The 25,004-nt window shown below is 36.8% G+C and overlaps 2 protein-coding genes across 4 annotated transcripts in view; one reads left to right on the top strand and one right to left on the bottom strand.

Moving 5' to 3' along the window:
* Positions 1 to 5,038, top strand: part of LOC113410683 (CD63 antigen-like) — a 30,424-nt gene extending 25,386 nt beyond the window's left edge. Inside the window, exons 2-7 of the mRNA XM_087950215.1 lie at positions 648 to 836; positions 1,654 to 1,728; positions 2,723 to 2,818; positions 3,756 to 3,905; positions 4,511 to 4,594; positions 4,867 to 5,038. Of these exons, the coding sequence (XP_087806341.1) occupies positions 825 to 836; positions 1,654 to 1,728; positions 2,723 to 2,818; positions 3,756 to 3,905; positions 4,511 to 4,594; positions 4,867 to 4,938 (489 nt within the window). The 5' untranslated portion in view covers positions 648 to 824 and the 3' untranslated portion in view covers positions 4,939 to 5,038. The remainder of the gene's footprint in view (positions 1 to 647; positions 837 to 1,653; positions 1,729 to 2,722; positions 2,819 to 3,755; positions 3,906 to 4,510; positions 4,595 to 4,866) is intronic.
* A 3,461-nt stretch (positions 5,039 to 8,499) lies between these two features.
* On the bottom strand, positions 8,500 to 25,004 carry CCDC14 (coiled-coil domain containing 14). 3 transcript variants are annotated; one of them, XM_087950206.1, is made up of 14 exons: positions 24,867 to 25,004; positions 20,797 to 20,852; positions 19,409 to 19,484; positions 17,952 to 18,024; positions 17,714 to 17,854; positions 16,951 to 17,196; positions 16,756 to 16,853; positions 15,186 to 15,768; positions 13,564 to 13,702; positions 12,928 to 13,007; positions 11,426 to 11,644; positions 11,205 to 11,337; positions 8,733 to 9,740; positions 8,633 to 8,665 (listed from the first exon to the last, which is right to left on the bottom strand). In XM_087950206.1, the coding sequence occupies exons 1-13, from the start codon at positions 24,897 to 24,899 to the stop codon at positions 8,759 to 8,761; spliced, it is 2,859 nt and encodes a 952-aa protein (XP_087806332.1). In that variant the 5' UTR covers positions 24,900 to 25,004; the 3' UTR covers positions 8,633 to 8,665; positions 8,733 to 8,758. The 3 variants fall into 3 exon arrangements, with proteins under 3 accessions (XP_026521236.2, XP_026521238.2, XP_087806332.1); XM_026665451.2 differs by having other exon boundaries at positions 8,500 to 9,740; XM_026665453.2 differs by having other exon boundaries at positions 8,500 to 9,740; positions 16,756 to 16,850; positions 24,867 to 24,990.

Raw genomic sequence — 25,004 nt, 5'->3', positions numbered from 1 at the left:
ATTTACTTTGCACTAAACATGTGGCTTGTTTCTTATTTCTGAATTTGTATGTTATATATACACAGCTGTGTGTTTTTTTAATAAACCCTGTTTAAATTGGTATAGTGTAATGCTTAAAATGGTCTTGAGTATTTTACAAACTGTGGCTTTGCTATGATCCTTATAGAATATTTTCCTAGAAAAATCCACGAATATCTGCTTTTACTATTTTTTTAGATTTTTTTTCCTTTTAATAATATCATAGCCTGTTTTCTTCTACACTATTGATTTATGTGTGAAATTCTAAACATCCCTCCTGAAACTTTAAAAAAGTAGAGAGCCTGAAATTTGTTATATCATGGCTTGTTTCATATGTACTGTATAATCCATGAACCACAGAATGGATTAGAAAGCAAACCACATAATGACCTACCGGGTAATTTCTGTAAAGCCTAGCCTTGGTCAGAAAGGGTTAGCTCTATTATGATCTTGGAGCAAATGTCTATGCAAGTAACAATATTTTTTTATCTATACTACTTTCCTTTGTATGACTTTGAACATCCATGTTACAAATAGCTTGAAATTAATTTGACTAAAATATATTTGCCTTCATGAAGAATAACCTCTAGCTATTTTTCTTAATTATGTTTTGACCTCCCAAACTCTAGGTTGCTGGATTTGTGTTAATAATCACAGGTGTGTGTGTGCAAGTGAAACTCCACAATGCTTTTGTGATACTGAACGAAGCTGCTTCAGGAATAGGTGTGACCATAACAGCTATTGGTGTGCTTATTATCATTGTGTCTGGCTTTGGAGCAATTGCTTTATTCAGATCGAGCAAAGCCATGATCAAAATGGTAAGGGCTATTCAAATATTAAATGCAATACAGAACATGTGTAGAGTTAATTTAATGTCTCTCAGTGTGTTTAAGATTGAAGGTCAATTTTGTTTGGAGTTTCTAGATGCCATAGCAATACTTCCTTAAGTTCTGATTCTTTCACAGATCAACTCTTAAGGTAGAACTGGATTAAACCTATTGTAATCCTGAGGTCCTATACATGGAAACAAGAAATTGCCTCCTGGTGTCAAGAAATTAAGCTAGGAATTCTGTATATATAATTATCCATTCTTACATAGTAATATATTTTTTATTTGAGTTGACTGCAAAAATTGTTCTATTTTGTAAGAAGCTACAATTATGTTAGATGGTTGTATGCCATTTAAATTCCACTTGTGTTAAATGTGTTGGGAAAAACTATCCAATTATGGTGTTTGTTGGTTTTAGTGCTAATATGCCCCAAAATACATTGGCTTGGAAATGTATGCATATAAAGCAGTCACTATAGAACAAGCCAAGTTTTCCCCATGTATGGTGCTGGTGGCTTGACTTGGACACATTCAGCCTCTCAGTTTCAACTCTTTCTAATGGTGACTTCATCATTTTGACCTATCTGTGAAGATAAGTGACAGCAATAATGGATGAATGTTGAGTTTGGCTTTGCAGTTGTCCCAGAGTGAGGTTGACATGCCAGGCAGGCTAAGAATTGGACCTCTGAATAAGAGTTGGGGATGGATATAGAAGGGTAAAAATAACAGTGCTGTGTTCTGAAAAGCAATTCTGATAAATTGCTGGCTTTTAAACTAAACTGGTCTCTCTCTTTCTCTCTGACTAGTTCACAGGTTTTCTGGTGTTGTTCTTGATCACTGAAATCCTAATTGTTGCCACTGCCTACGTGTCCAGAATAAAGGTGAGGTTTGGGGGAGAAGGTTTCAGGTTCAAAACACAAGTCTTATCTTCAAATTGGAGGGGACATTTTGCTTCTTGAGGTGTGCATTCTCAAAAGGAATGGAGAATTGCCACAATGAGAACTAATTCTTGATTTCTGATAGCTATCTGTATGTCCAGCACAGCATTCTGAACTTTGCCATTTCCTTAATAAAGGGTGCTTTTTTTGTCTTCTCTGTCACTTTAAAATAGAGAAATGGAAAGAGAGGAAGTGGGTGACAAGATTTATACAAACAATGATTATCTGGTAGCCTAATATTGTATGCTCAATTATCTCCCAAATCACTCTGGCAGAGGAGGTAACTACAATGGAGCAGAGCTTGATGTGTAATTTAATATTCAACATTATGCTCAAAAAATATAAAACAGAATCTGGTGGGGGGCAGTGTAAGTTGGCTGCTTTTTCCTAAACAGTTGAGTACCCCAACATTGAAAAGCAATTGACCAGAACCAAGCTATCTTACAAGGAACACCACTGCCAATCATATCAGGATAGTGTTCATAATTGGCAGATAAAAGACATCTTGTAACACTATTTGATTTCAGAGGAAGTGATCATCTTCTCTTCAAAATAATTAGTAATAATTGGTTAACCTAAAATATAAATGGCTTTTCATTGCTATTAGTGGTGCAATTTTACAGATTCACACCAAAAGGAGTCTAAACAAGGTCAGTTGTAAGCATAAAAAAGATTTTGAAAAGTCATATGTTCTGAATGTCCAAGAATCATTTTCTTTCGGACCCAACAACTGAGAAAAGGGGGGTGGAGTAATATTTAGTAATTTCAATTTTAACAATGTTTAATTCATGCTTCCCCATACTATAGTATTAAACTCTCAAATGTTTGGGGAGCTAGAACAGGAGAATAATAATTCTCTATTAAATCAACTTGTCTCAGCTTAAACTTCCAATACAATCTGTGCAATAGTAATTTGCTTTATCCTATATCTGCTCAGCTACACCAGACTGTATCCAAAGATTTAATGAAGATTCTGAACAAGTATGAGAAGAACAGGCAGGCCACCAAGAGGGTGGATATTCTCCAGGCAGAGGTAAAAGAAAGCTTCTCCCCTCCCGCCAGGAACAACTGAGCCCTACTTTAAGACAAAAATTGGTAGCATGAATTCTCACTTGCATTAGAGGAACAGCTATAGAAATTAAATACCGATTCTAGTAAATAGGCTCAAACCTTTAGAATCGGTGTTGCTTCTGTTTTGTTGTTTTACAATTTAAAAGTTTCAACTAACACAGTTTGGTTAGACTACTGATCTGTATCGAGGAAGGGTTTATAGAATCCCGCTGGGCTAAACTGGAGCTAACTGGCATGTAGCTCATTGCCCTTGGGCTCAAAGCATGCTTTCCAACTCAGTTAAAGGTTCAATATATTCTGCAGCCAGGTAATTATTGGGTAATGTTCAAAGGGAATGTTCAAATAGAATTGCTCCAAGTAAATCACCTCTGTGGATTTTTTTTTTTTCATGCCTGTAGATACATAGGGAAAATGACATGGGCATCCCTAATATGAATCTGACCTCAGCTGCATCTAAGAAAATGTCTAAGAAAATGAGAGTGTTCCAGAACTGCAAAGCCTTTTGGAATTCTGTCCAAGATGACTCTTTCCCATTTATCTACTGTGGATGTCTAGATTATTTACTTATCTGTTGTTGAGGCAATGTAAACCAATATTTTCATGATTCCAGAAGACATTGTAAATATTTAGCGAGGATGATACCTTTCTTATAGGAAAAACTTGGAATGGTTTACAATTCCAAAATCTAACATTAGGAAAACAAAGAAAGGAAACTACCTTCTATGATCTGCGTTGATTCCATCCTATCTTCATCTTTCCACTTTCAAGAACTTTGAAGAAAGATGTATGGCTAGACTGTGAGCAGAAAATCTCTGCACTCGCTTAAGGAAGTGAAGCTACTGATTCATGAAACTGTATTTTCTGTTACCAGCTCACATGCTTTTTCCTCTCTACTGTAGTATCAATGCTGTGGTGTGAAGAACTATACAGACTGGCAAAATACAACCTTTGGACTGCGCTTCTCATCTGTCCCCAAAAGCTGCTGCAAAATGCCTGTGGAAAGCTGTGTTACTGATCTAAATGAAGATATAGTTGGCATCAATCAGGAGGTAAAACTCCATATTGCCACCCCCCACTTTTTTTTTGTTAAAGGGTGCATTTGAATCTAAAGTGCTTTAAAGTTGGCTACAGTTCTTACCGGGAATATATTGTTAAATAGATTAAGTAAAGAACCTTGTTGTTCAGAATGATTCCTTCCTAGTTGCTACATCTGTATCAAGGGTCTTCAAACTTGGTAAGTTTAACTTATGGACTTCAACTCCCAAAATCCCTGAGCTAACATGACTGGAGGAGGAATTCTGGGAGTTGAAGTCCACAAGTCTTAAAGCTGTCAAGTTTGAAGACCCCTGATCTGCATAGTGATGATAGAATCTAATTCATGGCATATTTTGGTTTTAAGTGGATTCTTTTGCTAACTCTCCTACCCGCTCTGATTAGAACTAGTCATTGAGAAAGGAATAGAACCACTGTAAAACTGTTCCCTCAATCCCAAAGTAAGCATAACTTCTAACATTTATAATCTATGCCTGTAGGCTGTCCCTCATTCTCTCTCTAAGCTCTCTGATGGTTTTAATTGTTGGCTGAATTTAGTTTGATTAGCTTTTACAAAACATCCATTGCAATTATTACAATGCACCCCCGCTTTCTTTCTCAGGGCTGTCTTCTAAAACTAAAGACCTGGACTGAAAGAAACATTTCTGCATTGGGGGGACTTGCTATTCTTATAGTATTTGGTCAGGTAAGCATAAAAGGCTTAAATAAAGGACTACAGTAGTAGCATTTGGTGCTTGTTTGGAGAGACGAAATCAGAATGCCTAGACTTTCAAAGTAAAAACAAAACATTTGGGATCCTTAACATAGTTTCTCTTCTACAGTAGCTCTATCATACTACTGCTTTCAGAGCTTAGAGCCAAATGCCATCTACTGTAACAGGAATGATCTATTTCATTTTCCTACTCTCCACATGTCAGAATTAAATCACTTTCTGCATGTTCTTTACTTTCTTGTCAGGTAACTGGGATCCTGCTTTGCTATATTCTGCTGAAAATAATAAACGAAGACTGTGGTAAAACTGAAGCTTAAGAAGCCAGCATTCATTTTGTGACTGCAAAATTGAATTGAAATTGAAATACAATGCTTTTTTTGTCTTGCCAAATATGAAGTGCACTAAATAAAATGTTCTAAAACACAATTGTTGCTTTGGTATTACTCTTCACTCCTATTATCATGGCCCCTCTGTATTCCGCCTTGTTAACTAAGGCAATCTGTAAATATTTAAGTTGCTAAAATGTTGAGATCTTACTTCACATAGGACAATCCCACTCAAATTTCCATGTAGATACAGTAACTCTGTATTGAGTAGGGTATTTATAGGATAACAGTCTTTAAAAAGAAGTGGAGGTTTAATATACTAAGACAGCTAGGGTGTATAATAATTAGCAAGACAAAGCCTGGTTGGTTAGGTAAATGAATGTACAAGTATTACTTAGCAGGGCACTTACAAAGAACTGTGCTAGTCATATAAATAGCATGGGACAATGATAGATAGTAACATATTAAGAAGTAAAGTCAAGCTCACTTCCTGAAAATGTACACAGATACAGCCATGCAATTTTCTAGGAATAAAATAGAAATTTACCATCTCAAAAATTTCAGCAATGGCAATCTAGCCTACAACACTTGTCTTTTAGGCTTGTGTCTACTTAGCTTTCTAGATCAATCAAAGTTGCTCAGATGTTGCCTAAACTGCTTCACTAATGTAAAGACAATAAGCAAAATAATAATGATACATAATTTACACAGTTTTTAGATAACACCAACCTACAGTGATATTTTTGATGATAATCTACCGCTTCCAGTATGGAATAAATTAATAAACAACCCCCTCACCAAAAGCCAAGTACAATGCAATATGTAAATAGTACACTAAGGATATCTAAACTCATTCTTGTAATATAGTGCAGATGCTTAAATTTAGAGTAAACATAGAGGCATTCATTCTCCTTTGTAGAAACAAGGTCAGCTATCTCTCATATTAATCTCTCTGAAATTAAGCCAGGCTCCTTAAAATGACTTGGCTCATAAATTCTACTTTTGACCTTCAAAGGAAACTTTCAAATCACTTGCTCATTTCACTCGTTTTCTCTTTTCTATCATTACTTTTCTGGGTAGAAATTCCAAGCCCAGACTATTAGAAAATATATGTACTAATATCCCACAAAAAGAATTTCATCCGCTGTAGAATTTCCTTTATGGAGCTAAAATATTAGCATTTCTCCTTCCTGGCCTCCTGGAAAATATTCATTTGTTATAAGTATTTGAAGGAGTCTGCTCAGAATCTGCAAATCTATCTGCTAATGAACTCTGAGGGAGAGGGAATCTGTTTTGTTATAGCAACAATTTGAAAATATTGGAGTAAAGCAATGTATGTGATTGCTTGTATATATTGTAATGATTGAGAGATATTATTTTTATATGAGTGAGAGGAAGATATTGAATAAATGTGTTTTTAGAGAAGACAAAGCACTGAAGAGATTGGTGGCAATCCCATGGACTGTGAACTGCAAACACAAGTTAATGAAGGTGTGCTAAGTTCTGAATTTCTATATTTAGCACTGAAAATCCAGGTGGAATTGTGTGACATTTTAGTATTCAGAGGAAGAGCCCATTGTGACTGTTTCTAAGAAAGTGATACAATTATGGCTGATGCTAGTGAAATATTTTTTGAAGGTGATTTTTAAGTAGGTTGGTGTTTCTGGGCATAGATGTAGATTAGGCATCCATGAGCAAAGTTGGAAGTAATTACACTTCAAGCTGTCAAGATGACATTTTCCTCTATTAAGAATTAGTGAAACTACAATTGTTTAAATCACCAGTCAGGAGTTAACTGGGAAATTACAAACCTATCAGTATAATGGCCATACTGGATGAAGGCATCTAAACAGATGAGCAAGCAGCACATTTATCAGTGCTTAGATAAGGATGCTACAATTAACAGGAGACAACATGAGTTTGTTTTCTATCCATCCATCCATCCATCACCATCATCTATATCCTATCTATTTCTATCACTCTATTATTTTTATAAATAACTGGAAGTGGCTAACACATTAGTCCCTCCCACTCCCTGCATTTTCCCCACAATCCTGTGAGGTGAATTGGGCTGAGAGCTTTCTTGCCTAAGAAAGCCTCCTGGCTTCTAGCCTGGTGCCTTAACTACCAGACCAAACAGATTCTCAAAACACTCCCTTTTGTAAGGAATCTAGTAGATCAGTAGGCATAAGCGTTCACTTCTTCGACTTCAGCAAAGCCTTTGACATGGTGCCTTCTAATGCTCTTTCATGTGACATATATCAACTTTTTCCCCCTCTGCTAAAACATCACCAGTGTGTGATGCATCTGAGCCCCGGCTACGAGTTTGACACCCCTGGAATAGATACTATTGGGAGATGAACTCACTATTGACTAAATTACTAAACCCTAAAAGGATTCATTAACAGCTCTATTTAAGCTGCAGTGGAATTGCTGAATGGAGTGCCATGGGGCTATCTTGTCCTCTGCTATTCAACATTTTTATCAATCACTTGGAGTTAAGGGAATACTTATAAAGTCTGCAGATGACACAAAATTGGGAGGAGTGGTTGAAATTGTAGAAGATCTAAAGTCTTGAATAGAGAGCTGATAGGAATAGGGTGGAAGCTATATAAAAGAAAAATGGGTATGAGAAATGTAAGGCACAAATATATGGAGGAGCTATATTATGAAGGCAATCAGAGTGACTTTGTTGACTAGAAATTAAAATTAGCCAATAGTTTGATGCAGATGCTAAAATGATAAAAGCTGCATTAGCAGAAACATAAAGAGTCCAGTTTGCTGGAAGAAATTGTGTTGTGCTTTAATTCCAGCCTCCAGAAACTGTGTCTGATCCTGAGCACCAGGGTTCAACCAGACGAAAAACTGGAGAAAATTCAGAGGGAGAGAGGTCTGGAAACCAAGCCATAGGAAGGGCAAAGGATTGGGGTGTTTTTTTACCCTACAGAAAAATGACTAAAGGCAGATAAGATCCCTGTCCCACTCATGTTGGAAGCACTGTTTAAGGTGCTTCTGGGTTGAAAGGATTAGCTGGTGACAAGGCAGATATGATTACAATCTTCAAATATTTTAAGGGTCACACAGAAGAGGGAGGGGACTTTATTGACTTCGAGGGTAGACCTAAAACCAACGAAGTAAAGTACAAGGAAAGATGTTCATAGTTGGATATCAGGAGGAGCATCTTGATAATACAAGCTTCAGTCATTGGAAGAGGCTGCTACTTGACATAGTGAGTTGTCTTAGAAGTCTTCAGAGACAGATAATCTTCTTTTGCACAATTTGCAAAAAGCATCTGTAGAGAATCGTGCACCGAGTACCTGAGTATATGTGTATGCAAACATTTGTGGACTGGATGAAATATGTGGCCTCTCCCATCTCCGATTCTAAGCATATAAATATGCAAGAGGGCAGTAAGTATTTGTAAGCCTGCATTTAAGTTATGGGCCAAAATCTTATTAGCCAAATCAACAGGTTGTAGGATTAAAACTTCTCTATTATGACATCCATGGCAATATATTTCCAGTATGCATATTCTAGAAAGATATTACACACTGTTTGGCCTTTATCAATCATTCATGAAAACCACTATTCCTTTAATAATACATTTCAAAGCAATCGTACATCTGTAAATATTAAAATTTGCAGATCCATTTGAAATTCGCCCTTGATTTATTTTATCAGTAAGTTTTCAGTGATGAAACAGCCTTTTAATTAACAACTGTTAATTTATCAGTAAGATATTCACTGACGAAGTTTCAAAAGAATAAAAAAAGGTTACAAATCACTAAGCTTTTTAAAAAGTACATTTTCCCTAGTTATCCTGAACTATTGAGGTATTTTCAAAGTCTCCTTGTTTTTTCAAGCTATTCTGCAATGTCTTTTGCAGTCTTGCTATGTTGGCATCCAAGGCTGCTAATCCATGCTTGAAGTCTTCTTCATCTCTGGATGTGAACGTTGAAAAGGAAGATATAGTCCACTCAGATTTTCCTGACATCCAGTCAAGAGTGGAAAAACTGGAGTCAGAAGCAGAAATTCCAGCGTTCTTCTGCCCATTTCCTTTTTGAGCGTAACAGTGTTTACCAGGCTGAAGTCTGTCTGGATTGTTCAAAATCACATTAGCAGACCCATTAGTTCTTTCTTCTGGCTGCATTTGGAGTCTCTCACTTTCCAGCTTCTCTATCCTCCCCAGAGTTTCAGATTTATTTTCAACAGTCATTTTTCGACCAAAGCTACCATAGAATTTATCACCAATCTTGGTATTGCTCAGCATCCCAACCTTGCTTGGCTGCTTAGAGTCACAGTCCAGTTTGTGGGGAATCGAGTTCTGTTGTACGACTGTCTTCCTTTCAGTTGTCGTGACTGGTTTCTGAGATGGACTGCTACTCAGTGGAATGTAAATAGTCTCATCTAGCTCATGACCCTCTAAAGTGCTTAAGCAACTGGCTGCTTCTGCATCAAGCTTTTGGAAGGCAGGAAGATTTCTTGAAGCCACAGTTTCCTCTGCTACCACCTGACTCTCTCGGGCAGGATGCTCATCCGCCCTCACATCCAATACTTCCTTGGGCTCCTTCATCTCACTCTCACTTAAGAGGAGCTCCATGTTGGTTGGAACAGGATCCATTTCTAATTTTTTTAGATAGTTTATTATGGAATCACTTAGAGGGTATGCATTAGGCTGCAACTGTTTCTCATGAATTTCCAAGAGAGCTTTCGATAAACTGCTGACTTGTCTTGGCTTCACCATATCCCCAGTGAGATCTGACAGTAGTTTTGACATACTCCCTTGAAGAGCCCTGTAAAGCATAGATGTCAAGACATTATGTCAAAATGAGACAAAGGTGTAAAGGCTTGAAAATCCAAGGCACAATCTTAGCACCACTAATTGGGCTCATTTCTGAATAGATATGTATTCCAGTCAGGGTATAATCTGTCTGATACTTGAAGCATCAGGGCATCTAACTCTAAGTACATTCCACTGGGGAGAAGGGGAAACCATTTTACAGCCAAAACTGCCCTTTTCTTTCTATTTCTCCCCCATCTCTAAGGGCTGGAGAAAATGTATTCAGAGATGCCCAGCTGGTGGTGGTATGGTTCTCCAGCATTGTTTTGCTGCTACATGGTATTGCAGTGCAAAAAATAGAATTTTGACAAAAATATTTTGCACCTTTTTGGAGCTAAAGCACATGGGAGAATTTTCAGTCAATAATTTGTGGCTTTCCTGTAGAATGTGGGCCAGGAACTCTAGGGGCAAAAAACAGCAGGTAAAGGATTTATACTGCTTACAATTCCCCATCTTTCTCATAGAATGACAAATCATATATATTAATCTATTTATTTATTTATAAAATTTATTTTGTATTTTGCCTCTCCTGTAGTAGCTTCTTATCTAACATCTTAAGCACCACACCACCCTTAGAGAATTACCTATGCTGATCTTCAAGAGAACAAAATAAGATTGAAATTTAAGGTGGACCAATATTAGAAAGAAGTTCATAAATTAATTTATAAACCACAGTTATGAAGACATGAAATATTTGCTTTATAAAAAAAGTAAATATAAGATAATCTGGTCCTTTAATCACATCTGATTATGTATCTCACTATCAGACATAATTAAAGCCACCCTCCATTTAATACACATGCTTCCTTCAGCCTTTCTACTAGTCCTCTAGAATTGCTAATATTGTAACCTTTAGAATAGGCTTCATTAATATACCCCCAATGTTCAAGTCAAAATAAAGAACTGCACTTCCAGAGAGGATTTTCCATCTAACTGAGGCTACAATGTGCATGTGAGAGCCTTGGAGTATTAAAACACCACTTGACAGCATTAAGTAATGTACCTCTATTGGAAATAAAATAGGGATTAAAATCCACAATGTAAATAGTATTAATATACATTATTATTACAAAAGTTTTTTTTTCAATAAATCAGGTTTCAATTTCCTACATGAGTCACTGCCACCACCTTGTGGCTGACAATTATACCGAGAATTCATATATTAGTAAAATAAATAATATTTCCCATCCTCCATCAATAATTCTGCGACATTGTCCAAGTCTTTAGAATGTGAAATAAATAAATCAAATATTATTCCATTTGGTAGCTTTTCCTTCCTCAAATCTAAATTTATTGAGGTTTTCAATGTTTTTTCAAAGATGCACTTCTCAATTTATTGTTCTAAATCTCCGGGGCACTGTACAATTTTGCTAAGTGGATTTGAAACACTAAGAGAAATAAATAAGGTTAACAGTACCAGGTCAATTCACGCAGTCTATTCACTTCTGCATCTCGCTGACGCAATGTTATGCCCAAAATCTGCTTTTCTTTTTCAGCGGCTTCAAACTTGTACTGGTAAGTCTTCACATTGGTCAACATTTCATCTGCTTCTAGAATAGATCAGAAACCAATGAGATTTAATTTCCATTATAAATGCACAAAGATTGGACCTGCCCCAAAGTTTGCCAACTTACATACCGATTTTGAGTTTGGTTGAGTCAATATCATGCTGTTGTTTCTTTTCAAGAAGCTCTTGTTCTTTCTCTTGGATTTGTCTAGTTAGTCTTTTGTTTTCCTCTTTTTGGCTTTCTAGGATTTTAATGAATTCTTCATTTTTATCTTGCAACAACTCAATGCTTCTCATGGATTCATTCAACTGACCCTGCAACGTCATATTCAAAGACTGGAGGGACACAACTACGAGAGGAAAACATAACAGTTCTTTCAGATATACGGTTCATGGACAAATATTTCACTTGTTTAACTGAAAAAAAAGAAGGCACTTTCTTCTAACCTCTGAGATGTGTTACTGTAGGGCTCTTAAGTCTGCATGAAATACATTGCCCCAGCAACACACCTGACTCTAGACTTCTGGCACTTCAGAAGGCGGTGGCAATAATGGGCATTTATTGCCTGGGGTGGCACTTTTAGCAGTATGCGTCATGAATAATGAACTGCAGACTCTTTTATGGTTGACGATTTATAGCTGTATTTTATTGTTATATTTCTCAGTACATCACCTTGTGTTTTATGAGAGGGAGGCATTAAAACAGTATAAAATATTATGCAGCCAATATTTTATGCCTAATCTCTGGAATGATACAATTTGCCAGTGACATTCAATACAAGACAGTATGACAAGTGACAATCAACTACTCTTTTTGCTGTTTTCAGTGCATCTGGCAGATATTCATATTCTGTATTACACTCATAAAGTTTCTTGTCAAGGACTATAGTTACCCTGAAGGTAATTTATAAAAAGATATTAGTAAATATTATTGCTTTGTTCCTGTACAAACACAAAGACGCTTTTAAACTGGGTGAAGAATAAGGTCATACCTGCAGTCTCTTTTTATCTTCTCTAATCATCATACACCCATCCAAAACTCTGAAGAATACTTGCATTTACTTGAACTTGAATATCTCTCTCTATACAACCAATAACCAGAGTACAACCCAGTCCCAGTATGTTTGGCCAGCTGCACTCACAGTTAGACAAAAATAAATAAAGAATTCTTTGAGATCTCTGTGATTCATGTAAATTAGAAAAAACAGGTGGGGCCAGAGTGTTAACTCCATTCTCTTTCCAATGTGAAACATTTCCCTCACCCAGAAGAATGCCTCAAAATCTAGCCTTTGCTGAACCCTTAATAAAATATTTCCATCATCTTTGCAGAGAAAATACAATTATCACATTCGGAATCAAAATGCCAGTTATCCTTAAAATATCCCATCAGTGCTATTGTAGGCCACAAACATAATATGAGGATAAAAGTAGGAAAGAGAGAAGAGGAGAACCATATATGATGTGTGGCTTTAATAGAACTAATATAATAACTAAGTACAGAGAAGCACACAGAATCAGTCCATATTCCAGCAAATCACATCATTTCTAGAAATATGTCAAAGTATTTCCAGTTCTCAGACGCTATTGAAAGTGAGTTTAATACATGCTTAAACATTTATACCTTGTTACTTACCTTCCAAGTTGCTATCCAGGCTACATTCCTTTTCAGCTCTGTTTTGTTCCTTCAGCCGTTGGTTCAAAATTCTCAGTTGTCTACAATAAAAGGCAGGGATTTTTTTTAAAAAAATACTTTCTTCGTTAACAAATAGATTTGTTAGTTGGGTGCAACTTTAAAAATGCCCTCCCACCAGTGCTTTTTCCTCACTTTGACTGAAAAAAAGTAAAATCTGCCCATCCTGAGATAAACTTTCTTAAGGATGACTCTGAACTGAGGACACATCTCAGTCACTGAATGCAATATTGCCACTTTTCTTCTCACCAGCATAATATATACAGTCAAACACCAAAGCCTCCCTCCCCTTTTATTACATATCTGCCATTGTCAGAATATGCCCTGGATTCAGCTTTATTCTGAGAAGAGGAAATTCTGGGAGTAGCTTTGTTGCTGTGCTCAAGAAGATATGGATTCAGTCCAGATGTGATTTGATTTTCAATTTTTTTGAAGTGATTGACATCAAGCCAAAATAACAAGTATCTATATATTCAGAATCCCAACACAATGCTCACTGTATTATAATTAGATTAAATTTGGAATCTGGTGAACCACCGCTGTCGCCTTAAGTACAATGTTTTTCTCTTGTTTACTGACCTGCGCAACTGGGCGTTTTCACTTCTGAGAGGCTGAAGGGCAAGTGCTATTTCAGCTTGTACATTTGTATTCTCAGCAGCTACAGGAAAGAGTGACGTGGTGTCATCTATTTCATCTAGCACCCCTAACATTTCTGAATCTTCAGTGAGAGGAAAAAAAGGAAAAATGTATTTTCACAGATAGCCAAATAGCCATTCTTCAGAAAGTATTATTGTAGACAATCAAGTTTATCATCCTAATATGAATGGGCTGAACAGGTTTCCAATGCATGATTCTTGGCATCTGTTAGGTTTCTCTATCAACTGCCATATAATATATGAAAAACAGGGCCCACTCTTCAGATAGGTTGTTTTAAGATGAGGACCAAGAAATGTGACAGGTTTCCATTTATATAGCACTGACAGTTCTTATTTGAGGCTTCAACATTCCCTCACTGCCTTATACTTTTTATTTCAGAATGGTAAAAACAGCACAGAATTGTGGCTTCTTGAACAAAATGTAAGATTGGAAACATGACCCAACAAGACTAAAATCTCAAGTCTTTACTTCTATCATGATTTATTTTTGCAGACCATGCAACACCAATGGGAAAGTAAAAGTGCATTCAAAAGTGCAAAAGTTCAAAATCTTCATTTTGTCGATATAAAATTCTCATGGTAAATTTTGGCATTCATTAGTTTGCCCAGAGCAGGGCAAGATAGGAGCAAAGTTATTGTTTGTAATTGCCTATTTCCAATCATCATTAAGTTTTTAAAAATGCTGCAATTGTCCTATTTACTAGAAAGTGATTTATGATGGATGAATTTAAACAAGATTATTAAATCAATAAATAACCCAAAATTATTTTGATCAGATTACAAGTAATTTCAAAATAAGGAAATCAAATGAGGGAAGTTAAACAGAAGCTTATTTTGCATTAACAGGTTTGTGTTTCTTGATGCAACAACATGAGATGGGTTGGGCTAAGGCTAAGCGGTCGCGATTGGCCTAAAAGCTTCCGTTTTGAGGATATACTTTAATTTGTATCTCCCTGATTTTAGTTCAACAACTTAACCATTATATTGGCTACTTTGCAGCAAAGCAAGATAAAAATGATCAAAGAATATGTTTAATCCAGCAGGATAACTTATCAAAAGATTCTGCTGTTTGATCAAAGTTTGTTTTGAGGTTATCATATTTTCTACTCACATTAAACGGAGCACTTTTTCTGTGGTGAGTTGCTCCCATATGATGATAATAAATATCATTATCATCATTTTATCTCACCTTTATATAAGCAGTGAACATCCCCAATACAGGTATTCCTCAACTTACGACAATTGAGCCCTGTAGTCCTGCATATTTTCTCCACAAGTACCCTGTGAGCTAGATTGAACTAAGGGAGAGACTGGCCCAAAGTCATCCAGCTGACTTTCATGCCTAAAGAAGGGTTAGAACTCAGTCTCTCCTGGTTTCTAGGCCTGCACCTTAGCCACTACACCAAAGCACACAATATGAGCATATCTTAAAACCATATCTAACCAAGTCAGCAAGTGACACTAGTAGGCCACCTCGGGACTGATCATATTCACAAGTCACAAAGTGTTCCTCCCAGCAAATCATAATAAGAACAGTCATATTACCGTGGTCAGTTAGCAAGGCCTTGAGCTCTGCCCAAAGATACTTCACAGTTTTCACTTTTTGGACTCTTTTCTGCAGGCTGTTTTTTTGAGGCTTTAAGATTTCTGTGCTGAAACTAGTTTGGCAGCTTGTCTCTCTCACAGGTGCCATATCAATGCCATCTAAGGCATCCTCTTCACTTAAAGTGCCTTCATTGTATTCTTCAGTTATCTCCGGTTCTTTGGAAATGAGTGGCTTGGATGGCACTGGGTCAACATCTGGGCAATTTCTGATAGTCTCCTTCTGCTCACGCTCCCTCTCCCGTGTCTGCAACAGAGCCAGCTGTGCTTGAATGCATCTGATCAACTCTGCCTCATTAAACTGTTCTTTGTGGATTCCTTCTGACACGGCCTCTCTGCCAGGAGATGGAGCGAGGATGGCTGAGGATGGGAGGTTGCTTGGACCAGAGGGAGCTACATGGGATGGAGCAGAGCACAAAGCTGATGGTTGTGTCTGAGCCATAGAAGCAGAAGTCCTGAAGCCTTTGGATACAAGGGCCGGCCCCATTCGTGAGACGCACTGGCTGCAGGTGTCCATGGGAAGGCCCTGTGACAAGTATACATACACAAGCAATGTTCTGCCATGCTAAAATATATTGAACTTATATACTTGTAAGTTAATTACAATTCAAATTACATTAATTTACAATTAATTACAATTTTAAAAGGGAATGGAGTGTAAGATTTTCCATACCTTAAGCACCTATTGTATGAGCAAACAAGTTGCTATTAAACAATATGACAACAATCCAATACCAGAGAATAATGCTTGTTTGGAGACAGACTTCTTTAGTAACTAATTAAACTTGGTAACGTTCAACAGTAGAAATGGCAAATATGTATGGGAATTTCAGTACTGTTGCAAATTAGAGCGAACTTTGAAAAATGCTTCTTCTTCTACGATAGCATGACATATCTTTTACTTTTGTATACAACAAAGAAAACAACAATGACTTGATTTTTGTCACCAGGGCAAAAATAGATGACATGGAATAGAGAAAATTGGAATATGCAAGTGTTTGGATTTTTAAAACAGTTTTGCTACCTCTCCCCATTTCCTTCAATTGTAATGATCAGAACTGAAGTGGCAAGAGAAATTTTAGAAGAGGTAACCCGCAAATTCAATTTGCACATATTTGAGAATTTGCAGAATTTAGACAAACTGGGGGAAGGGAGAACAAACATTCAGGAACAAATTAATAAATACAAAGGGCCTCAAAACAACTCGGGTATTGGGAACAGCTGGATTTCTGCTTAAGAACACAGCATGTTGAATTTAAAATAAAATGTATCCGTTGCTTCTCATCTGAAGGTTCTAAAGATACAGTATCTGTTCAACTTGTGGACGAAAGCCAAAAGGAATTGAAGCTCAAGCGCCTTTTTTCTTTACCCATCCCAAATCCAATCACAAGTTCAGTCATGACTAGTGTGCACTGTTTTACAACAGTTCTATTTTAACATTTTGCTTTTAGCAACATGTTTAGGATAAAACAGGGAAATACAAATCAAACACTTACACTACTTCACTACTTACAGGGTGAACAACAGAAGGATTAACTGCCTGCTGTGGGGATAGTGCTGGTGTGGAAGTAGGCAGATGGCCGTTGAATGCTGTAGCAGGTTGATATGCTGCTAAAAGGAGGACAAGCACCAAACAATTAACACTACGATTAATTTTTGAACAAATGAACACAGTGCATAACGACAGCCAAACTGCTTCCACACTTACCCTCTTCAGGAATGAAGGAAAGTGGGACATCAGGACTATCACTAGATTTCACTGGAGGATGGATATTCAAGAGAGGCATTTGGGACTGTGCATGCTCACACAATTTCTGGTGCATTACAGGAGAATTCTGAGTGCAATGTCCATGAATCGATTTAACAAAAAAGGCTTGTTTGGTGCTTGGAGGAGTTACGTTTTTTTCAGCTGCAGTTTCATTACCTGAAACTACCTTTCTATTTAACCCAGATGCTACAAAAAAACAGAATGGAAAATGCTTAGCTTGTTAATATCTTTAATATTATCCAGATGCAGAACTAATTGTTTGGATTTGAGAATTTTGCTGTTGCAAGGTTTTTTTTTAATAAATACAGCTATGGATTTGTAGCTATGGTAAAAAAGCTTGAAATAACATGTTTATATTCATGTAACATTAGTTATATTCTTAAGCAGAAACCATCATTATTTTTAGTAAGACATAAACCAAGAATTATGACTGTTATATAGTGATTTACATCTAGCTTAACATTCTCACTTAACCCCTTCCAATAAATACAAAACATATTCAGTTGGTGGATGAAGGCACACATTCATGAAACAAATCTATTGAGTATTTTCAATGGTATGTTATCTATAGAGAAAACCAGACATTCAGGTTTTGGAGGCAAAAATTACATCCTGTAACTATTATGTAATTGAAGCAGAATGATGAATGAATGAGATAAATGCATGGTTTAAAAAAATTATTATTTAAAGAAAAAGTGCATACCTGTTTCTTTTTGCACATTTGCTGAAAGGGTTTTTTTCTTTATACCTCGCTTTTTAGCAGCACCCATTTTATTCAGCAAAGGTCTGGGAGCTGCTCTGAAAGTAGTTGTTTTCACTGCTTTTTGAGAGCTGCCCGCCATGCCTAGCATCATTTGAAAAAAAAAACACAACCATTTAAGCCACAAGATAAGCTATCAAGGATATGAACTTTATATTCAAATAATGAAAAGAATTGTTACCTTGGGACTCATTCTGAAGAATATCCCTTAGCAAAGATGCACAGCGATCAAGGCCATGATGAATATTTACAACCTCAGAAAAGATATTAAGAAGATTACAAAAGGCAGCTTCTAGCATAGGAAGCAAGCTCATTAATTTACCTTTATTCTCAAAGTTAGTGAATATTCTAGCAATAAAAACATCCCTCCATTAAATTATTTGAGTTCCAGGATCTGACTTTGATGAAACTTCAAACTGTTTATAGTATTCAGTAAGGGAAAGTGATAGGAAAAAAGAGCCAGACAAAGAATATTCATTTCTGGATGACTATAATTCCTGTTGGCATGATTCTTTTATTTAGAGAGAATCCAATTGTATGGTTGAAATCAAATGTTTAAAATTATGCAATCTAGAAAAGGGACACATAAATATTGTGTACTAGACAAAATTTTTGTTTAATACACATGCACTAAACAAAAAATTTCAAAATTCCTTTTAACACATGCATGGCTATCGTATACAAACAACTCTTCATGGTATTCTCAGAGATGTTTGCCAAAATCCAAATTCAAAAAACATTAATACTCTTTCTGGCCTACTTCTAATTTTCACTTTTCATAAAGCACATATGTTGCAGAAACAAAAAGAGTGCGTGCAACCTTATCTCATTCCTCTGCTGACCTGTTTCACCCTGCTGGCTCTAGACTCTGGCTCCCTGTCCTGTGTACTGGCAGTCCTCAATGTATGACCACAATTGAGCCCCAAACATATGTTGTTAAGTGAGAAATTTGTTAAGTGAGTTTTGCCCTATTCTATGACTTTTCTTGCCGCATTTGTTAAATAAATCACTGCAGTTTAGTAACACGGTTGTAAAGTGAATCCTGCTTCCCCCTTAACTTTGCTTGTCAGAAGGTTGCAAAAGGTGATCATATGACTCTGCAACCATCACAAATGTGAATCAGTTGTCAAGCATCCCAATGTAAATCACATGACCAGAGGGATGGTTATAAGTCACTTTTTTCAATGCCGTTGTCACTTTGAATGGTCACTAAAGGAACTGTTTTAAGTTGAGGACTACCTGTATAGACTTCATATGAGGAAATTAGATGCTCTGGAACTCCTGTTTTCTGAAAGGACATTCCACAGGTTGACTCAGTTGATGCATTCAAAGGTCTTTCTAAAGTCAGGGAAGCACATGCTAACTTCTTTTTGGTATACTTTGGCTATCTAATTATCAATTGTGAATCAGCAGTACCTCATGTTCCCTGACCTTTTCTAAAACCAGCTCGAACATCTGACATTCCCCTTTCCATGTAAACTCTAATTTGCATTGGATAAATATAAATATTACTTTTAATTAAACAATTTAATTAATGTACATATATGATAGACTGTACGTCTTATAAAATATAACATAGATGAAAAGGTTGCAAACAAAAGTCTCAGGGTAGATTTTTGCATCACATTCTCTTTTTACCTGATCCTCTGAATCTGTGGAATACAGGGAATAGCCAGCATCAGACTCTGTATATGCTATTTTTTTTGGAGCAATCCTGAAAGACAGAAATGATATCCCGATAAACTGTTCAACAGGCTACAAAACAATAATTTGTAATTATTATAGAGAACCAGCTTGATCTAGGCTAGACAGTGGGAGCCCGGGAGTTCAAGTCCCACTTTAACCATGAAAGCTGGTGAGGTGATTTTGGGACACTCATTTTCTCTCAGCCCAACACATCTCACAGTGCTATTGTTGTGGGGAAAATAGGAGGAGGAAGGTGCATTTGATATGTTTGCCACCTCATGTTATTTCTAAAAATAATAAAGGTGGGACTTAAATAAATAAAATAATGTCAACATTTATTATTAGGAAATGAGACATACTAAAATTCAATTGCAGAAGAAGCTCTGTAAGCAATTATATTAGAACAATAGTCTGAAGGTACTGTAACATTTTCAAGCGTACTACATTGTATAAGCATACTACATTGTGTACAACACCAGGCTTATCAAGAAGAGGACTATCTATAGCAGACAGATTTTCTGGATAGTTTAGAATCTTGAAAGGTACAGGTTTTATGGAGATAGGAGACTTAACAGTCTTCTCCAGTTTAGTGCCCTGCTCTCAATATACAGTATATTGATTGCATCTTTGTCAGTGTCAGTATAGCTAGAGAGCCTAAAATTGAACAAGGCTCCTACAGTTCTTTATCACTTGTATCACTTGGATGATGGGGTGAAAGATATTTTGTTAACGAATCTTAAGCATTTTAAATGCTTTGTTATCTACAAAACTGGGATTTTTGTTAGATAATAGGAACGATATCAGTGGCAAGCCTGGGGAAGTTAACAGTCCTTGAAATACTGTTGGATTTCATTCTAGCATTTTAATCTAACACAGCCAATGATCAGGACACATAAGTATAGCTTCATCTCTGACTTAGAAGAATACTAACAATTAGCTGCTTTACATGTCAATGATAATGTTGATATATACTAATGAAGATTGTTGGTAAAGACTCCTGTGCATTCTTTGGACAGCAAAAGTGACAAATAAACAAGCACATATAAAACCAGACACACTCCTGGAAGGAAACATCACAAAATTTCACCTTACTTATTTCGGCTATGTCATGCCATCAAATTTACTAGAAAGGGCAGTTAGGCTTGGAATGGTCAGCGAGGTCACTGAAAACCATGATGGCTAGACACCATCAAAGCTGTCATTAGCCAGAGCATAAAAAAAAATTGAAAGAGCCATACAAGATTGGAAAACGTGGAGAGAGCTGATCCACAGAATTGCTAAGAATTGGACGATTGAACAAATAGCATCATTATCATCATAATTAATGAAGATATCCTTACTGTTTTTTCCAGTTTGTCAGTTTAGTTGATCCTGTCAACCTTCCTGAAGTCAATGCCTGTTGATTGTATGAGAAATGACTCATTTTCACATAAATTTTCCAACAAGTCCATCACATCTGGTTTGCAAACAATGGCATATTTGTTTACAATGGCATAGTTATTTAAAATAAATATTTTATGAAGGAAAAATTCTATGTCAGCATAATAAATAATTAAAAATGCATGGGTTTAGAATGAAACATATGACAGTAATGCAAAGTAACCTCTAAACACAACAATCTGTAGCAATTTAGCGTCTCTGAATATTTATAAATATGGGTTAACTTAATTCACTTCTTAAGAGGGGATGAATTTAAAACAGGTTTTTCATTTTAAATTAACATATTTTCACAAACAGTATGAATAATAATATTTTGAATAATAGATAACACATATGAATTGGCAACCAAATTCCATTAACTACTCTATACTACAACAAGAAATGTGAAGTCCTGGGGTGGGAGGAGAGGTAAAACAAAACAAAACAAAAACATAACAAGCAATGTGGTAAGCTTTTCCTGAAACTTTCTGGGCCTTCATATTTTTTAGCCTCAAAAAACAACTATGCAATTTCTGATTGTACAACTAACTTAAGTGATTGAGCTTGCAGTTTTCAGAATGTGTGCTTGTACCTACAGTGATATTCATATTAGATAAATATGAAATTACCCAGAAAGGGCATGGTTACACAGATGGTATTAACAACATCTGCAATTATCCAACAGATGTAGATGAGGATGAAAGGCAGCTGGAAAGGATTATACTGTTTTTTTTTAATATTGGCAACTCATGATTTGAATGTAGATAAACAACACTTATTTTAGGTAGCTGAAATCATAAGTAGCATAAACAGTGCTTTTTAGTGTTTCAACAAGTGGGAAGTATAATGGAATGTAAATGCCCTACTACCCTTTAAAAAGCTGTTTGTTTTCTATCTTTAGTATTGATAGACTTAAGGATACTGGATGAAATATACTTCAGGTTGTCCAAATGTTTCTCAGAACTGGCCCTTTATGAATACATGAATAAATGTGATACAAATGTAAGATTATTTTTATATATGAACAGTGGTTTTAGAGAAGACTAACGCAAATCTATAGAGCTTTTTAAAGTTGTAATTGTTTTGATATTTTTTTTACTTTTTGATCAGTCACCTTATTGGTGAAAGGAGTGGCGTATAAATTTAATAAATAAATCAAATAAAGTCAAGCTTAATGAAGTTATATGCTTCTGCAAGAGCTGGATGCTTTTGTCAGGACGCTAATGTCATGCCACAAAAGTGCCACTTTTGTATAACTGTATCATATCATATCATGGACAAAAAGAGCAGAATCACAATGTCATGGTTTTGTTGTTATCCTGCCACCCTTAACCTAATCTCCAATGCGATAAATATAATGGTTAAAGGGTCAAGAATCCACCCTCAACCCAGCAAGGTTACTAAGGACTTGGGAGTAGTCTGTCTCTTTCTGATCTCACAGGATGGTTGGGGGGGTCCCTATATAAAGTGGTCTGACCTACTGGTACCACTTCTATGTTTGTCTGAATGGCCTTTCTCTGCTCCCCTCATTGTAGACACTGGAGATCAACACAGTTGTAGATTTTATTTTCTTTCTTACCAGAATCTTGAGATCCAACCAAAGGCAAATGCCACATACTTAAAAGAATTTTGAGTCCAACAATTTGCTTCCAACTGGTAAAATTTCACTATCCTGTCCAAAAAAATCACTCCTGGTTCTTGCAAACTGTCCTCACTTCAGCAACACAATGTTGCCGATATTACAACAGGCAGAGTCAGAACTTTCAGTTACTTAAACTTAAAATTAAATTGACCAGTGTGTGTATCTGGAGTGAGGGATTAACCTCACTCCAGACACACACACTAGTCAATTTAATTTTATATGCCGCACATCTCATTATTGAAGCCACCCTGAGCGTCTTACAAAATGAATATGCCTTATTTTTACCATTATTATTATTATTATTAAAAAGGTGTTGAATCCAGGCTTCTTCCTCCTCAAAAGATATACTTCCTGTTGCAAGAAATCTAAGTCTGCATCTCACTCTAAACCCTTTAGAGTTTTGTGTCAAATTATTTACTAAGACTGTATTACTATTCTTCTTCTTATCCTTCCTACTACCTATCTCTTCCCACTTATGACTATAACCGTGTTGCTTGTAATCTTTACAATTTATATTGTTTTATTTGTTTCCTAGTATGATTTGATTACTTATTAGTAACCTATGATTATCACTGTTGTACCTTATGATTCTTGATGAATGAATTTTTTTTCTTTGAAAGCATATACACCAAAGACAAATTCCTTATGTGTCCAATCACACTTGGCCAATAAAGAATTCTATCTATTTATCTATCTTAAGGAGTTGCTTTTCAATCCTGCTCTTAAGTGCCATATCAAAAATGCATTGCACATCCCATTCAGAGAGTTAACTGTTGCTATTTCGGTGGATTACTGTTCTTTCTCAACAAATAGAATAGAATAGAGCTGGAAGTTATGTCAATCCCTGCTCAACAGTCTCTTATTAAAAACCTCCAGTGATGGAATACCCACAACTTTTGGAGACAAGTGGGTTAATTCAGCAGTCGCCAACAGGTGGGCCGCAAGAAAATTTTGGTGGGCCAAAGAGAAATCTCACTCCCAGAGCAATTAATCCAGGCTGTGCAGAAACACAAGGCTGTGCCTCCCACATGGCTCATGGGAACCTTCCCCGCCCACTCACTCCTTACCTGGCAAACTTGCCTGCTAAATTGCTATTTTTCCTTTTTCTGAGCATCATCTGTTCTGCTGTGCCGGGATATTTAGATTAGCTAGGAAGCAGGAAATGGTTGGGTTTCTTGCTTTATAGCTAGTCTTTAGGTCTTCGGCTCTGCTTTTAAGCACAGCCGAACCTCCCTTAGGACTGAAGGTTCTAGTATTCAATGCAGACTCATGGCAAGCAAATTTGAGAGACTGAGTTAGACGATGGCAGATAGATCACTGAATGATTCTGTGAGCAACTCAATCTGCCTGCCTGCTTTGCCTGATTTTGGATAAAAGTTGCTATTTTTTTGTAAAAAAATTCAATATTAATATAAATATTTATAATATTTACATACAAACCATGCCCAGCCAGTCACATGACCACCAAGCCCCAGCCACAAATTAGGCCACGCCCACAGAACCGGTTAGTGGTCCCTGGGATTTAAAATTATGAGTTTGGTGGTCCCTGAGGTCCAAAAGGTTGGCAACCCCTGGGTTAATTGTTCTCACTGTTTGGAAGTTTCTTGTTCTAGGTTATATCTCTCCTTGATTAGTTTCCATCCATTGTTTCTTGTCTTACTCTCTGGTGTTTTGGAAAATAGGCTGACCGCCTCTTCTTTGTGGCAGCCCCTTAAGATACTAGTTCTTCTTTTAATTAAACTGGACATTTCTATCTCTATCTCTACCCATCTATCTATCTATCTATCTGTAACTAGATATACACATTTTAATCACACCTAAGGATAAGGACAACACAAGAAGACCTCCAAGTTCCCTTCTATATATTCTTACATATATTACAGAATAGAGTCAGAAGGGACCTTGCAGGTCTTCTAGTCCAGCCTCCTACTCAAGCAGGAGACCCTAAAGCATTTGAGATAAGTGGCTGTTCAATCTCGTCTTAAAAACGTCCAGTGGTAAAGCACCCACAACTTCTGAAGGGAAGCTTGTTCCACTGGTTAATTGTCCTGTTAGAAAGTTTCTCCTTAATTCCAGGTTGCTTCTCTCTTTGACTAGTTTCCAAGCCGTTGTTTCTTGTCCTGCTCTCTGATGCTTTGGAGAATAATTTGACCCTCATTTCTTTTTGTGGCTGCCCTTCAAGTATTGGAAAACCCCGCCACCCTTTCTGCAACCAAAGGGGGGGAACGAAAGCAAAATACGTCTTGCACTTATTTCCTTGCACTCAGTGGAGATCTTCAACCACACTTCCCCCGCCCCCCCGAAACGGGTTTATTCTTCCCTGCACTCCTCGAGTAAAGACGCTTTTACCTTGTGGTGCTTCAAGCAGCCCGGCCTCGCCATCCTCGCTCTTGGTTGTGGTGGTGGTGGTGGGGGTAGAGAGTGATCCCGCCAGCTCGCGCCGCGTCCCTAGACACGATTGGCAGCCCCAACGGCTCTTTAGGGGGG

The sequence above is a fragment of the Notechis scutatus genome, chromosome 1 (assembly GCF_049901735.1).
Source record: "Notechis scutatus isolate UNSWTSFEM ecotype Mainland chromosome 1, rNotScu1.2, whole genome shotgun sequence".
Classification (NCBI taxonomy): Eukaryota; Metazoa; Chordata; class Lepidosauria; order Squamata; family Elapidae; genus Notechis; species Notechis scutatus.
The sequence above is the reverse complement of the archived record's forward strand: the minus strand, read 5'-3'. Positions and strand labels throughout refer to the sequence as shown.

Coding starts and splice junctions, on each gene's coding strand:
- CCDC14 (XM_026665451.2), bottom strand. CDS start 24,899: ATGGCGAGGCCGGGCTGCTTGAAGCACCACAAG. Junction 17,197..17,713: donor AAATGTGCAAAAAGAAACAG/GTATGCACTTTT, acceptor GTTTTTTTGTAG/CATCTGGGTTAAATAGAAAG. Junction 11,338..11,425: donor CTCAACCAAACTCAAAATCG/GTATGTAAGTTG, acceptor GATCTATTCTAG/AAGCAGATGAAATGTTGACC.